Consider the following 14,557-nt stretch of genomic DNA (forward strand, 5'->3'; position numbering starts at 1 on the left):
CCTTTCCCTGCCGGGAGCCATCGAATCCCGAAACGGTTCGGGTCGGAAAGGACTTTAAAGGACTCAAAGGACCAGTGCCAGCGCTGCCACGGGTCAGGGACACATTCCACTGTCCCAGGTTGCTCCAAGCCCTGTCCAGCCTGGCCTTGGACACTTCCAGAGATCCAGGGGCAGCCACAGCGTCTCTGGGCACCCTGTGCCACAGGGATCCAAGCAGATCGCTGCTGCTGGGAGGGTTTTGGTCCCTGGGCTCCATCAGCCGCTGGGGCCGGTTCCGATGCCGATGCCGGTGCCGGTGTCGGTTCCGATGCCGGTGCCGGTCTCACCCCGCCCGCCCCGTCCCTCGCTGCGGCTCCGCCCCGTCCCCTCCCGTCCCGCCGCCCGTCCCCGCCCGCCGCGCTCCCGGTGCCGCGGGGCAGCCGCAGCATGGCCGAGCTGCGCATCGCCCCGGCCCCGGCCCCCGGCCCCGCCGCTGCTGCCCCGCTCCCACCGCCGGCCGCGGCCCCGGCCCCGGCCCCGGCCCCGGCGCCAGCCCCGGCCCCGGTCCCGGCCCGCCCCTCGGAGCCCGCCCCGGGCCGCCCATAAAAGCGGCCCCGCGCCCGCCCAGCCCCGCCGCCGCCGCCGCTCCGCCGCCGGCCATGGCCAAGGACCAGCTGAAGCCTCGGCTGTGCCGAATGCTCAAAGGGGAGAGCGGCTACGGCTTCCACCTGCACGGCGAGAAAGGCAAGAGCGGCCAGTTCATCCGCAAAGTGGAGCCCGGCTCGCCCGCCGAGGCGGCGGGGCTGCGCGCCGGGGACCGCGTCGTGGAGGTGAACGGGCTCAACGTGGAGCAGGAGACACATCACCAGGTGCGGGCAGGAGCGGGAGGGGACAGCGGGGATGGCGCCGGGGTACCCCCGCACCGAGCGCCCCGCCGAGCGGGGCTGTGCCCGGCTCCGGCATCCCTGCGGGGGTTTCGCCCAAAATACCGCCGCTGGAGCATCCCCGGCCTGCGCAGCGGGGGTGGGTGCGGCGCTCGGGTGGGTGCCCCCCCGGCTGCCGGGCCTGGGCTGCAGGGGGCCTTTGGGTGCCCCGGGACCCGCGGCTCGGGGCGCAGGACGTCGTTGCAGTCGTGTCAAGGTGGGAAAGCCGGAGGTGTGTGGGGCTGGGCAGGGCTCTCTGCCTGCGTTATGCAATCTGTGGTGGAAAGGAATGGGGAGACCCGGGCTTTTATTTCCGGCTCTGCTGTGGGTTTTCTTGGCTGCTTTGGGCGAGCTGCGCCTGCTTGTGCAGCCCGGAGTGTGGGAAGATGCCTTGAAATGTGCCGATAAAGCTGTGCAGATGTTGGGCGGTTGGGCTGGTCGGGGAGCGATAGCAGCGCTCCGAGGGGAGTCGTGGCTCTTCCTGACCACGCTGGGACTGGGCAGGTCCGAGGGTGCTGTTTCTCTGCTCTCAGACAGAAGCTGTTTCAGGCTGTGGCATTTTCTGCTTGTAAGGCTGAAATTTGCATTTGTCAAACAATTTAATCTAAAAAAAAAAAAACCCAAGAAATGCGGAAAAGACAAGCAATGAGGAGAAAAAAACCCAAACAAATAAGCAATGAGGAGGAAAAAAACCCAAACAAGCAGTGTGGTTCAGGCTGCTCCAGTCCTGCTGGACACTAGGAGCCTGGCAGGGGCACAATTTGCCTCGTGGCTCCTGGGGCTCTGCAGGATTTAGTGTTTTAGTAACTTAAAACATCTGCTCAGCCTTGCTGCCAGCGGTGCGTGGGGGCAGAGCTGGGATGTGCCTCGACCCCGCAGAGTTTTGGGGGGTCCATGTGTTCCCAGACCTCAGCCCCAGGTGTGGATGTCGCTGAAGGTGAAGCTGAGCCTTCCAGGTGGCTCCAACCAAGTGCAGTGGACTCCTCTCCGTGAGCCTGGTGGGGTTTCCTGGCTAATTGAGTCTGTTTTGATGGTCTGAGCCAGCCGTGTGAAAGTTGATGTTTGTCCTGTGTGTGATTTCAAACCCCTTGAAGGAGGATCCCCATCTTTGATGTGGCTGGGCAGGAAGGAGAGCTGTGTTCCTGTGGTGCCTTGGAAGCCACCAGAGCTCCCTGCTGGCTCTGGGCTGCTGGGGACGGGCGATAGCAGAGCCAGCTGTGTCTTTGAAACGTGCTGGGCCATCCCAGTAGGTCAAGTGAAATGGGAGGGGGAAATTTCTCTTTCTTCCTTTTTTTTTTTATTTTATTTTATTTTTGTTTGTTTTTGTTTTTGCCGCTGGCAGCAGGACAGAGCCCTGGCACTCTCTCCCTGCTGCAGAGCAGTGATTGGAACAGGGTGTCCCATCCAGGGTGTCAAGGAACTCGGTGCCACACGCCGGCTGCCGTGGCACTGGGATCTGTGAGAGTGCAAGAGGTGGGAGCGGGAGCAGCCCTGCCTGCTCTTGGATCGCCCCTTTTTCCTGCCTCAATACCACAAGAACCTCTTCCTTCCCCCAAAAAGTACCCAGCGCTGATGGGCTGTGGGAAGGGCGATGCCCTGGCGGGTCACACCATGGCTCTGAGCAGCCACCTCAGTGTGGCCCTTCCTCGTGCCCAGCCTTGAACAAGTAACACTTCTCCATGTGCATGAGGTCCGAGCCTGCAGCACACAAGGCCTTGCTGTTTGGGTGTAACTGTGTTTCCAGCCGAAGCTGGCAGCATTTTTGTCTTTGTTCTCTGTTTTTGTTTTTTTTTTTTTTCCTTGGCCTTGCCCAAGGGGGTGAAGGCAGAACGTGTTCTCGGGGCGTTTCATGTCTCAAAGTTGCATCCTGGGCTCCTCAGAGCCGGGCAGAGCCACAGCTCCTGCCCTCTTGCTGTGCCTGGAGCATGGAAAGTGTCCCTGTCCCCAGGGAACCTGGCAGCCTGGAGGTGGGCACGGGCACTGTGAGTCCTTCCTGGGCTGCTGTTGGCGAGGGTGGAAGGGGCTCTGCCGGGCGGCACTGCTGTCGCCAGGGCTGAAAGTCTGATTGGGTGGAGCTGCGGAAATCGTGGGGCTGGGTCGGGTGCTGAGAAGGTCCCAGATGAGCAGGGGAGAGGCTGCATTGTCTCCAGAAGGCTGCAGGACTCCAGGCGGGGAGCATGGCTCGGAAGCGGGTACGGTGCTGGGCAGGACCTTGCTGGGGGCTGCTGCTTTGCCTCCCGCCTCTGCTCGGTGCCCGGGGATCCCTGCTGCCTTGGGGGGCTCCTCACGGCCCCTTCTGCTCATCCTGCTTGTGGGGAGGGGGCAAGGGGCTGCTCTGTGCCATTCTCCATCCCTGCCTGGCCCAGCTCCTGGCACTCATGGGCCCTTGGCTCCATCACTGCTCTGGCTGTTGGGGGGCTCGGCCGTGGGGTGAGCCCAGCACTGCTCCACGCCAGCTTTGGTACTTTCTGTGGGCCCTCTGAGTTCCTCTGCAGTCTGTGGGATTCCTGTGATTCTCTGTGCTGCCTGGAGCACCCCAGCTATGGGGTGTAGGGGATGTCACTGCCGGGCCAGCACGTTCCCCATCTGCATCTTTGCTGCTGCTGCCAGGGCCCCTGTGGGAGAAGTGTCCCTGCACGGGCACTGCTGGTGTCAGCAGCACCGTCTGATGTCAGATGTAAACGGATCTGAACGGGAGCAGATGGATTTTGTGGGCCTGATGGATCAGCACCCTCCAGGCTGGTTATGGGTAGGAGCCTGGGATCGCTGCCCTGCAGACGGAGGCTGCAGTGGATGAGTTACTTCAGCCTTGTCAGCCTTGTCTGCAGCCTGTAAATTTCTTGCAGGCTGGTTTTTTGTTTTGTGGTTTGTTTTTATGTTAGGTTGTTTTTTTTTTTTTCCTCTTGTTTGCAGATACCAGCTCTGTTGACCTTGAGTGGAGCTTGCAGGGAGTAAATAAACGCTGGTTAATTGCGTATTAGGCTCATTTGTCGCTCTAACCTTGGCGTGTCTGGCCAGTGTGACCTAGATCAGAGCCCTGCAAGGAGCCCCAGGGTGCTTTTGGGGGGTTTCCAGCACGTCTGGGGTGTTCAGGGCCACCCCATGGCTGGGGATGGTGGCTGAGCAGCAGTGCCACCCCTCCTCCTCCTGGGGATGAAGGCCTGTGCAGGGAGGAGGTGCCCTCAGTGGCTGCCAGCAGCGAGTCTGGAGGTGTTTTCCTTGTGGATGTTCTGGATTTTCCCTGTTTCCATCCCAGCCCACTCTGGTGGGATTTGCCCCCTGCCTGGCTGTGGGATCAGCTCCTCCTGGCTCTCCAGTGCTTGTTAGAGCCTCTGCCAGCCTCTGATGCCTGGGAAGGAGCTGGGCACAGCAGGACAATGTCCCCATTCAGCCCTGCCCGGAGCTGGATCCTGCCAGGGACGGGCTCATCTCCTGCTCCCAGCGCTGCCTCCCCTTACCTCTGCTGGTCCCCTGGGGATGGATGCGTGGATTGGGCTCTTCCCTTCCCAAATCCACCCCTGGCCTGCACAGTGGTGTGGTGGGGGACAGTCCAGCACCCACATTGGTGTTTGGAGCCTTCCTGTGCCCCTGGCTCGTGGGTGTGGGAGTAGAAAGACACCCTGGATTGAGGAAATGAGGGCGTTTTCTTGGTGGGACAGACTGGGCTGTCCCTCCACGGGACAGTGCCAGGCAGAGGGTTGCTGGTGCTCCAGGAGCAGTGACAGCCTCTGGGAGCTCTTCACTGAGCAGGAGGTGATCCCAGGTGGTCTGGGCACAGCTGCAGGACCTGGGCTGGAAGGAACCAGCCAGATCCTGGGTGTGGGGTTTTTGGGCGATTTCTGCCGCTGCAGTGGGGCTGTGACAGCTGGGATACACTGACAGGGTGGTCCTTTCTGGCCTGAGAGGGTGGCACAGGGAGAGCATTTCATTTGAGAGCTCTGGAAGCTCTTGGATAAGCAGGAGGTGATCACAGGTGGTCTGGGCAGAGCTGTTGTGTGGCTGCGGTTCCTGGGCTGGGAGAGCATCCCCAGGGATCTCCCAAAGCTGCATTCCTGCCCCATCACCGGTAGCTGGAACCCCAAACCTTTACCCAGGCTGGATCTGCAGCATTGTGGGGGAGCTGCTGGCCCTTAGGTGCAGCTCCTGCCACCCCTGAGCATTCCCTGGGGCTCCAGCTGAGCTGTCCCTGTCGTTGCCAGGTCGTGCAGCGCATCAAGGCCGTGGAGACGGAGACTCGCCTGCTGGTGGTGGACAAGGAGACAGACGAGTACCTGTGCAGCCTGAGGCTGACCTGCACCGAGGACATGGTGCACAACGGGATCCTGCTCAGCCCTGCCAAGGGCCTGGCCAGCGACAACGGAGAGGTCTGGAAGCCTCAGCTGGACCTGGGCGGGGGCAACCTCCAGAGGCATTCCCACAGCTTCTCCTCGAACGGCAGCAGGAAGGTGAGGGTGGGGATGTGGGGAGAGGGTGGGACCCCCTGGGTTCTTGTTCCTCTTTGTTCCATCAGATAAACCCCTGCTGGGTGTGACTGACACCCCGAGCTGCCCTTTGGAATCTCTCACTCCAAGCAGCACTGGCTGCTGGGGGCTGTGCATTCCCTCCCCTCTGGTACCCCCGAGGGTCTCCTGAGCTGCTGGGGGGGCTGTGGGGGGCTCTCAGTCCTGGGGACAAATGACCCCACGGTGCCTCAGCCAAAGCTGGTGTCCCAGCCTGGATCTCAGCCTGACCCAGGACAGGCTGCCCGGAGCAGGGCTGTGGCCAAGCTGCAGCTCATGAATGAGCTTCTCTCCCTCCATTATTTGCATTATTTGCAGGACGGAGGGAACATCTGGGGCGAAGGCGTTCGCAGCTTTTTTTTTTCTGAAATAGGAGAGAAATTGGCTCTTTTTAAGGGGTCTGGGCTGTGATTCTGCGCTAACTGCCTTTTATTGGTAAACTCCTTTCCAGAAGGGAAGGAATTCGGGGTGGAAAACGTCCAGTTTCCATGGCTGCCGGGGCTGTAGGAGACGGCGCAGGCTTGTGCCGGGCTGATAGCGGGGCTGGCTCCGGGCTGCCCCTGCTCCAGGTGGGAATGGCAGGAGCTGTGTGGGCGGTGTGTGGCCGGGCCGGGCACTCCAGCCCTGCTCCAGGGGTCATCTGTCCCCTCCTCTTTGTGTTCTCCTGCTGTGCTCACTGCTCTGTGCTGCTCAACAGCCACTTCAGCACGGAGCTGCCGTGGGCATCCTCCTCCTCCTCCTCCCCGGGGCCCTGCGGGGGGCTGCAGTGCCAGGTCTCTCTCTGTCCCCTCGGAGTGGCTGAATGCTGGCTCAGAAGTGGCCACTGAGCTGCCAGGAGGACATCCATGGGAAAATCGGGAAAGTGTTGTGTCCTCAGGAGCCCCTGGTGCAGAACCCCCCCCCGTGCAGATAAATGTGATGCTGGTGTGAGGCAGGAGAGGGGTCTCACTCCTGGTCCTCTCACTCTGGAGCTGGTTGGAATCTTGCAGAGAAGGCTCCTCCATGCATCATGGAAGGCAGTGTTTGATTTAGATTTGCTGCCTGGTCTGAAGCTGTCGGAAGGTCCGTGTGAGGGTGCTGGTGGCTGTGTTTCCCCGGGGGGCTGGAGCCATTCCCAGGGAGAGGGTGGCTTTTCCACACGGGGCATTTCCTCTCCTGCTGCGTTCCCTGTGCTGGTCGGGATCCAGCAGCCGGAGCTGACGGGAAGTCAGGCCGGGGAACAGGACGGTCCTTTCCGGCCTTTGGGCTTTGGCTCCTCCAAGGAGAGGGTGGGACAGGGAGAGCAGAGCAGGGCTGGGGTGGGAGTGGGGAGGAGAGCCCCTGTTCCCCTCCGAGAGGTTTTCCCTGGGTATTCAGTGCTCACTGTGCTGGAGACAGCTGATGTTTGGGCTGGACAAAGGGAGCTGACTCCAGGGGTGATTTCCCCATTGTGGGGATGGGCTGCTGAGCACCTTGGGGTGCTTTGCTCCTGCCTCAGCAGCTCTCAGGGGAGCTGGGCACTGCCAGCTGTCCTGGCCAAGGTCACTTCTCTGTGCCAGAGCCGTGTGTGACTCTGGGGTGAGGTCAGGGGTAGCAGGAGCTGCATCCTGCTCCTGCACCTTGCCATCCTGCTTGAGAAGGGTGATAAAATACTGGAATGGTCTGCCCAGGGAGGTGGTGGAGTCACCATCCCTGGATGTGTTTAAAGCAGACTGGATGTGGCACTCAGTCTCATGGTTTAGTTGAGGGGTTGGGGCTGGGTTGGACTCGATGATCCTGAAGGTCTCTTCCAACCCAGAACTTCTGTGAATTCAAGGTGGTAAAACCTGCTCCAGGCTCTTGGTCTGGTTGGTGTGTCCCTCTTGCTGGCTCCCAAAGCAGCAGGAGGCCAGGCCATGGTGGATAAGAGGTGATGGACCCTGATTTCTGCCCTGTGAGCCCCCAGCACTGTGTCCCCCCATGGGGCAGCTCAAACCTGACCCTACCCCAGCAGACCACAGGCACTGGAATGTGCAGCTCCCAAGTGTGGGGAGGTTTGGGAGATTTCTGCTGCTGCAGTGGGGCTGTGACAGCTGGGATACACTCAGAGATCTGTCCCCAGCCAGATTTAAGGCTTTTCTGAGCTTTCCTCGAGGTGTTTAGTGAAGGAGAGAAGGCGGCTCCTTCCCCCCTGCAGACCTGTGGCCCCAACCTGCTCCTGTGGGAACTGGGGCCGATGCTGCAGGCTGCTCCCAGGGAGCTGCATTTTTGTCAGCAGCGTTTGTTTATAGAAAGGCTGGAGTTTTCCTGGATTTGAGGCCGGGGTTGTTCAGGGCAGCCTGAGGAGGCGAGCAACTGAAACAAAACGAGCAGGGAATTGTGGTGCTCGTGGTGGAGCAGGGAGGGTGGGCACAGCCCTGCCAGCCCCCAGGGCTGCCCCAGATTTATTTCCCAAGAGGGGTGACCCCCACCCTGGAGCTGCCGTGGGTGGGGAGGTCACCGTGCACCCCGGCAGGGACCTGGTGCTCCAGGAACCTCGGGTGATGCCATGAATAATTCAGCACGTATTTAAAATCCTGCCCGGGGAGCAGGTCGGCAGGGCTGGCAGCCAGCGGCTGTGGCTGTCACAGCTCTGCTGTCCCCAGCACCGAGGGGCCTCGTGCCTTGTGTGGCTGTGGTGGCACAGGGAGCCAGGGCTGCCTTGCCCTGTCCCACCGAGCTGTGCCCATTCCTGTGCCTTGTCCCACTCTGTCCTCTGGCAGGGTTTGTGTCCTCCCTGTCCCCAACAGGTTCTGGTGGCCACCAGGCTGTTTCCTGCATTCCCAGGTCCAGAGGTGAGGGCTGGGGGGTCCCAGCGTGGCCTGCTGCAGGTGCTGGGTGTGTGAGCTGCTGTAATGGCAGAGGTGCCTTTGGGCCGTGGGTGGCTGTCATGGAATGCCTCTGCTGGTGCTGTGTAAAAGGCAGGTGAGCTGCAGGGCTGCCAGGACCTCACCTGGCTGCTGCTGGTCGTTCCAGAGGTGGGCAGGTGTCCTGGCCAGGGCTGGCAGCACCTTTGCAGGGGCTGTGGCTCTGCTGTCCCATTCCTGCCGGGCACTGGGAGGGATGTGCTGGCACTGGGACCCCGTTATGGCCATCAGGGCTGTCCTTGGGACTTGCTGCCTTCTCCAGGTGTGTTTGTAGGAGAAACAAGAACAACAGCAAAGAGATGCGTTGGGAGTGATGCAATTCCCTTCCTCCACGCTCTGGTCTGCAGGGGGTGGGTGTGCAAAGGGACCTTTACAGCCTTTGTGAAGGATAAACTTTTCCAAAGTTTATCTTTTGGAGGACAAACGCACGCCTTGGAGCTGCTGGATTCAAGCCTGTTGAGTCTGGGAATTTTAATGGGGGGGAATTAGTGGCTGGTTGTTGATTGTGCTGGGGAGGGATGTGTCACCTTAGGATTACTGGAGGCAGCAGGGTGGTGTCCCTGGGGTGACACGGGGGTGGTGGCAGCTCCTGAGCCTCCTGCAGGTCTGGGGCTGGCTGTGCTGCTCTCTGAAGGATGAGGGCTGGGTGCCTGTTGGGACCAGGTGTAGGGTCAGTGCTGGCCTCGAGGCAATGAATATTTACCCTTCTCTTTGGGTCAGGAGGAAGAACTTTGCTCTGTTGCAAACAAACCCCTCGTGCTGTGATGTCTCTTCTGCCACAGCGCTGCAAGGGGAGTAAGTCAGGACAGATGTTTTTGGAGCACTTTGCCAACTCAGTTGAGGCCCAAAATTTAGGGCTTGTAGAATAACCACAAAGATGTAATAAAACCAAACATGAGCAGAAATGTCTGCAGCAATTATGCAATTTAAAAAATAAATAAATAAGTGGATGGTTTGAATTAAAACACTTCCCTGCAGCATCTTCCACTCCCCACGGCAGGCTTGGGTCTGCAGGGAAAGATGGCAAAGCTCAGCCCTGGCACAGCCTGGGTGAGGTTCCTGCTGTGCAGGGAGAGGTTTGGGGGAACCCTCGGGCACAGAGCCCGAGGAGCTGTGGCTGTGTCCTGGGGCATTCCCTGCCCTTCCCACGGCAGCTGGTTTTGGGGATGCTGCGGGTCTGAGAGGGCAGAGCAGAGGGGAAGCTGTGTTTGTGCCCGTGGGGGTGTAAGTAAAAGTTTTAACGTAAAATTTTCAAGTAAAAATCTGCCCATTTTTACTTATAAACCCCCTCTTTGCAAAGCCAGCTGTGCACCCGCAGCGTGGGGCTGCTCCTGGCTGAGGACATGGGATGGATGAGGAAGGGAAGGGAAGCCCCAAAATCCCTGCCATGAGCACTGCCGTGGCCGTGAGGGGTCTGCATGCTGTGGGAGCTCAGCCGGGAGTGGCACAGGGATCCCTTTTTGGGATCGGTGCCTCAATCCCGGAGCAGCGGCAGCAGTCGGGCGGAGCAGTGAGGACGCTGGTGCTGACCCCGCTGCATTATTGATGTCGCCGGGCTGTGGCATCGCGTGTCACCGCGCTGGGGGTGGGCTCTGGAGCTGCTCCAGCTCGGCACCTCGGGGATGGGGCCTGAGGAACGCGGGGATGCAAATGCTCATCCCTGCCAGCGTCCAGGGCCAGGCTGGACGGGGCTTGGAGCAGCCTGGGATGATGGAAGGGGAGAACGAGATTAGCTTGGACATCCCTTTCCATCCACACCATTCCGTGTGGAATTTGGGGCGGATCCAGGATGCCGTGATGACTTGGGGTGCTCGTGCTGCCGCAGAGGCTGGGAGGCTCCAAACCCCTGCGGATCCCCTCTCTGGGAATGGGGCAGCCCCAGCCCGGTGCCCCACACAGCCCCGACTGCCTGTCCCCGGGCACTGACCCCGTTCCCTTCTTTTGGTCCGAGTTTGGGGCCGGCAGTGGGATTTATGGAGCTCTGGTCGGGATGAGCAGGCGTCTCCTGGCTCCAGCCTGGCCCTGCTGGGACAGAGCAGGAGTGGGGCTGGGGGTTATTTTTGGGGCCGGGGCAATGCAGGAGTGGGGCTGGGGGTTATTTTGGGGCCGGGGCAGAGCAGGAGTGGGGCTGGGGGTTATTTTGGGGCCGGGGCAGCTCAGGAAGCCCCTCCCGGGGAGGAGAGCATCCACCCCGCAGCACAAACTTCCTCCGCCGCGGTATTTTTAGTGAAACACAAAGCGGGTGGGAGGCGACAGGCAGATTAGCATCGGGAGGAGCCGTGCCCTGCCAAGAGCCTTTGTTCCCGGAGCCACACGCTCCCCAGGGACGCCTGGCGCTGCCAGGGGACAGTGGGGTCACCCCGGGACCCTCCCTGGGTGCTGCTCCCAGCCCGGAGCCGGCTGCAGGGCGCTGATGCTGCCGACACCCGGCATTGCTGCGGGTGGTCCAGCCGCCGCTGATCCCTTTCTGCATCCTCGAGTAATCAAAAACTTTCCCTCGGAACGATTGCGAGGCTGATATTAAATGGGAGCTGCTGGAAAGTGCAGCTCTCCCCGGCCCCACTCGGCTCTCAGGGATGGGCTCCAGCAGCTTTCCATCAAACCCAGCTCACTCGTGGGCTCCCAGCCAGCTGCCGATGGTTCTGTTCAATGGCAGAACTATTAAATGGTTTTAGAATAAATTAAAAATCTTCTGGCAGCGGCGAGGCTTTCTGCATGTGCCCTGGCAGCTGCACAGAGCCTCTGCTGTGCCTCTGCTCCATCCCTTGGAGCCGCTCCAGCCTGCTCAGGCTCGTGGGCTTCACATGGCAGGGGAAACCTTAAAATAATATTGGGTTTGGGGTTTTCTTGGAGGGTTTTTTTTTTTTTTTTTTTGGTTGGTTGGGGTTTTTTTCTGGATTTTCTGTTTATTCCCGAGACCCGAGTGAGTTTTGGAGAAGGCACTGCCCATTCCCAGCTGCTTATCCAGGGCTGTCCCAGCGCTGCTGTGCAGTGTGGATGGATAAATCACTCCCAGGGCTTGGATCTGGACCTGCTGCTGCCTCAGGTGGTGCTGTGGCTGTGGGGGGATCCCAGCTCCTCCCGGGCTGCTCCCACCGGGGTGGAAGGTGCTGGAGTTGTGGGAAAGGAAACGTGGAGCAAAGGTGCCACGTGCTGCTGACTTCCAGTGTGAATTCCCAGGCTGGAGAGGGCCAAGGCTTCCAGATATACCTGGCTTGCAAAAGAGGTTCTAAAGAGCCCCTTTTTAACCCATAAAACACCATCCATTGGGTGCTCACAGCCCTGACAACGTGGCATCATTTCTGTGTTGTTCATTCCTGCCCTCCCGTCTGGGGGAGGAGGCTGTGAGGGGGAAATGATGTACCCAGCACTGTAAAAGAGCTCAGGGTGGAAGTGAAGGTCTGTTCTGAGCTGGTTTTCTCTCCCAGTCCTTTGCTCTGCCTCTGCATATGGAGATTTTACAGGCACTGCTGGTGGGAGATTCCAGGCTGGGATATTTGCTTCAATTTAAAAATTAAACTCATGATCAGTACAGGCTTCCTCCACGTCCACAGGTCTCCATAAATAAGGAATTGAACCTCAAGGTGTTGACATAATTCTTTCTGGCAAGATCCATATTGTAATTTAATTTCGTTACGTTTTGCCTGGACTCCTGAATGTTTTGGTTCCATTGTTGTGCACATTCAGACCAAATCCAGACGTGGAGATGGATTGTGTTGGCTCAGTGTCTCTCTTTTCCCACTAAAGCTTTGCAGGTGTTTGTTTCCAGATACAAGAAGCTGGTGTGGGATGTTTGTTAGTGGTGAGTCTGTGAAAGCCAAATTTCAGTAGTTTTGTGAGCACTGGGAAGGGGAGAAAGACAATTCCCTGCAGGTGCCAGTGCTGTGAAAGGGTAAGAAGCTGCTCAGTAGGCAGAGAATTCTGGAATGGTTTGGGGTGGAAGGGGCAGGTCAGTTAATCCACCCCCTGCCATGGGCAAGGACACCTTCCACTGTCCCAGGGTGCTCCAAACTCTGTCCAGCCTGGCCTTGGGCACTGCCAGGGATCCAGGGGCAGCCACAGCTTCTCTGGGCACCCTGTGCCCGGGCCTGCCCACCCTCCCAGGGGAGAATTTCTCCCCAGTGTCCCATCCAGCCCTGCCCTCTGGCAGTGGGAGGCCATTCCTTGTGCCGTGTCCCTCCAGCCCTTGTCCCCTGTCCCTCTCCAGCTCTCCTAGAGCCTCTTTAGGTCCTGGGAGGGGCTCTGAGTTCTCCCTGAAGCCTTCTCTTCTCAGGGCTGCACAATTTGGACTGCCTGACTGTGGGTCTTTCCCTTGGGGGTGTCTCCAGCCTGGCACTGAGCTGTCCCAGGGATGTTTGAGGGACCAGGAGCAGCAGTGAGTGAGTGTCCAAATGTATTCCTGGGCCTCTCCATCCCCCTGTGCTGCAGTGGGGTTGCTGCTCCCCAGGGTGTTCTGTGATTAAACCCTCTCGTGGAATTACGGAGACTAATCCCCTTAAAGACACGAGAGCAGCACAAAAAGGTGGTGGGAGGGCTAATCCCTCTGCTCCAGCCTGAGCTCCCACCCTTGGGAATGTGGCCCTGGCACCTGGCTGAGCTGGCATTCCCTGGGCACTGATGCTGTGCCCTGGGGAAGGGCTCCAGGGGCTCTTCCCAATCCCTGGCAGCTCCTGCCTGGCTGTGTCCAGCCCTTCCCACCAGACCAGCAGCCCCTCACGAGCAGCCAGAGGCCATCCCAGGTAAATCAGTTAATTCTGGCCTTGGGGTTGTGTTCATGGTTAGCAGGATTTAATTAAGACAAGCCCTAATTAGTTCTAAGCGGGTGAGTGGTTGGCTTTGCCTCGAAGAGTTCCCTGCTCTTGTCTGGCAGCTGGGCTGCACTGCACTGGGGGGCTGAGCCAGGGGGATGTGGGACACCCTGTATGGTGCTGGAATGTGGGATCAAAGCCCCCTGGGAGCGGCTGGTGGGGTGTGCTGGGCACCCAAATCCCTCTTGCTGGTTCTGGGGCTGTTCCCTTTTTCTCAGGGCTCTGTGTTCCCCCACCACAGGCATAGGTGGCAGCGTGCCCAGAGCCCCAGGACTGGCATGTCACCCCCTTCAGCCCAGGTTTATCAGCAGGAGCAGGCTCTGGCTCTGGGGTTATCACAGGAGATCCTCCCCTGCCCCAGGAATGTGGCTCACAGGGCTCCAAGGGCCACCCCAGCCCCTTTATCTGCCCCAGCCCTGTTCAGCTGGAGATAAACCCAGCTCCCTGGCAAGGGGCATCGTCTGTGACCCCCGGGTTTTCAAGGAGCTTGGCTTAAAAAATGTCCTTTTTGGAGCTGTCCTGATGGTCCCTGATTGTGTCAAGTCTGGGTTTGATCCCGTGTGTCCCAGTACCGTGGAGGGATGGAGCTGGTGCCAGCGTTGTGCAATGGGGGCAGTGACAGCAGGGTCGAGTTCTGGAGGGGCAGGTCAAGGGGAACCCCAGCAGAAGTGGAGGCTTTGTGTGCTGTGCCCAGGTCAGCAGGTTTGGTGCAGAAGCTGTGACTTTTGGGGGTTTTTGGGGGAAGGGAGCGGTTTACGTGTCAAACTGAGCCTGGGAGTGAGGCCCCCCCTCACCCCCCTGCTGCTTTCTGGAAAATTGCACCCCTGGATGTTTTATTGCAGCGTTTCTAAACACAAAAAGGGCTCACATTGGGTGACCCCGAGCGCGGGTGCCCCGGCGCTGGCTTTGCTCTCGTTACAAGGAATGCAGAGGATGTTTGGAGCCCTCCCCCTGCCCCATTTCCTCCTGCGAGCTGGGCTGCCCGGCCAAGACAAATATTGGGAGTAAACTATTGAACTTCCCTGCGCCCAGCAGTCCACAGAGCAGAGCCTGTTCTCCCCCTTCCTGGGCAGGGGCCGGCCTGGGGGTGCAGATCTGTCCCCCTGCCCCGTGCCCAGCACAGCCCTCACTCACAGCTGGGTTTGGTGGCAGAGCAGGAGGAGAAAACCAGCCCTAAAGGGACAGCAGGATGGTTTGTGCCTTCCTCCTCACCCTGCATGTATTTTGTTGGGCTCTGCAAGGCTGAGGGTAGCACCCAGGAGCTCTTCCTCTAGGGTGGAGGTCTGGGGGCTCGTGGAGAGGAGCAGGATTTGTTGTCCTTGCTGGTTTGGGGTGCACAGCAGTTTTCCCCATTCCGAACGAGATGCCTTGACTAACAGCTGGCTTTCTGCAGGGCCCTGGGATTCCACCCTATCCCCAAAAATCAGGCTCTCCGGGCAGGTCTTGGTGGCTTTGAGGTTTGCTGTGCGGTGCTGCCGTGGTCC

General features: G+C 59.6%; 1 protein-coding gene across 2 annotated transcripts in view; it reads left to right on the forward strand.

Moving 5' to 3' along the window:
• Nucleotides 1–433: 433 nt before the first annotated feature.
• The window catches only part of NHERF2 (NHERF family PDZ scaffold protein 2), a 33,161-nt gene continuing 19,037 nt past the window's right edge, over nt 434–14,557 (forward strand). The window contains exons 1-2 of one of the 2 annotated variants that reach the window (XM_066329913.1): nt 434–848; nt 5,102–5,347. In XM_066329913.1, the coding sequence (XP_066186010.1) occupies nt 639–848; nt 5,102–5,347 (456 nt within the window). In that variant the 5' untranslated portion in view covers nt 434–638. The remainder of the gene's footprint in view (nt 849–5,101; nt 5,348–14,557) is intronic. The other variant, XM_066329914.1, reaches the window with a different exon arrangement.

This window comes from Sylvia atricapilla, chromosome 15, assembly GCF_009819655.1.
Source record: "Sylvia atricapilla isolate bSylAtr1 chromosome 15, bSylAtr1.pri, whole genome shotgun sequence".
Taxonomy (NCBI): Eukaryota; Metazoa; Chordata; class Aves; order Passeriformes; family Sylviidae; genus Sylvia; species Sylvia atricapilla.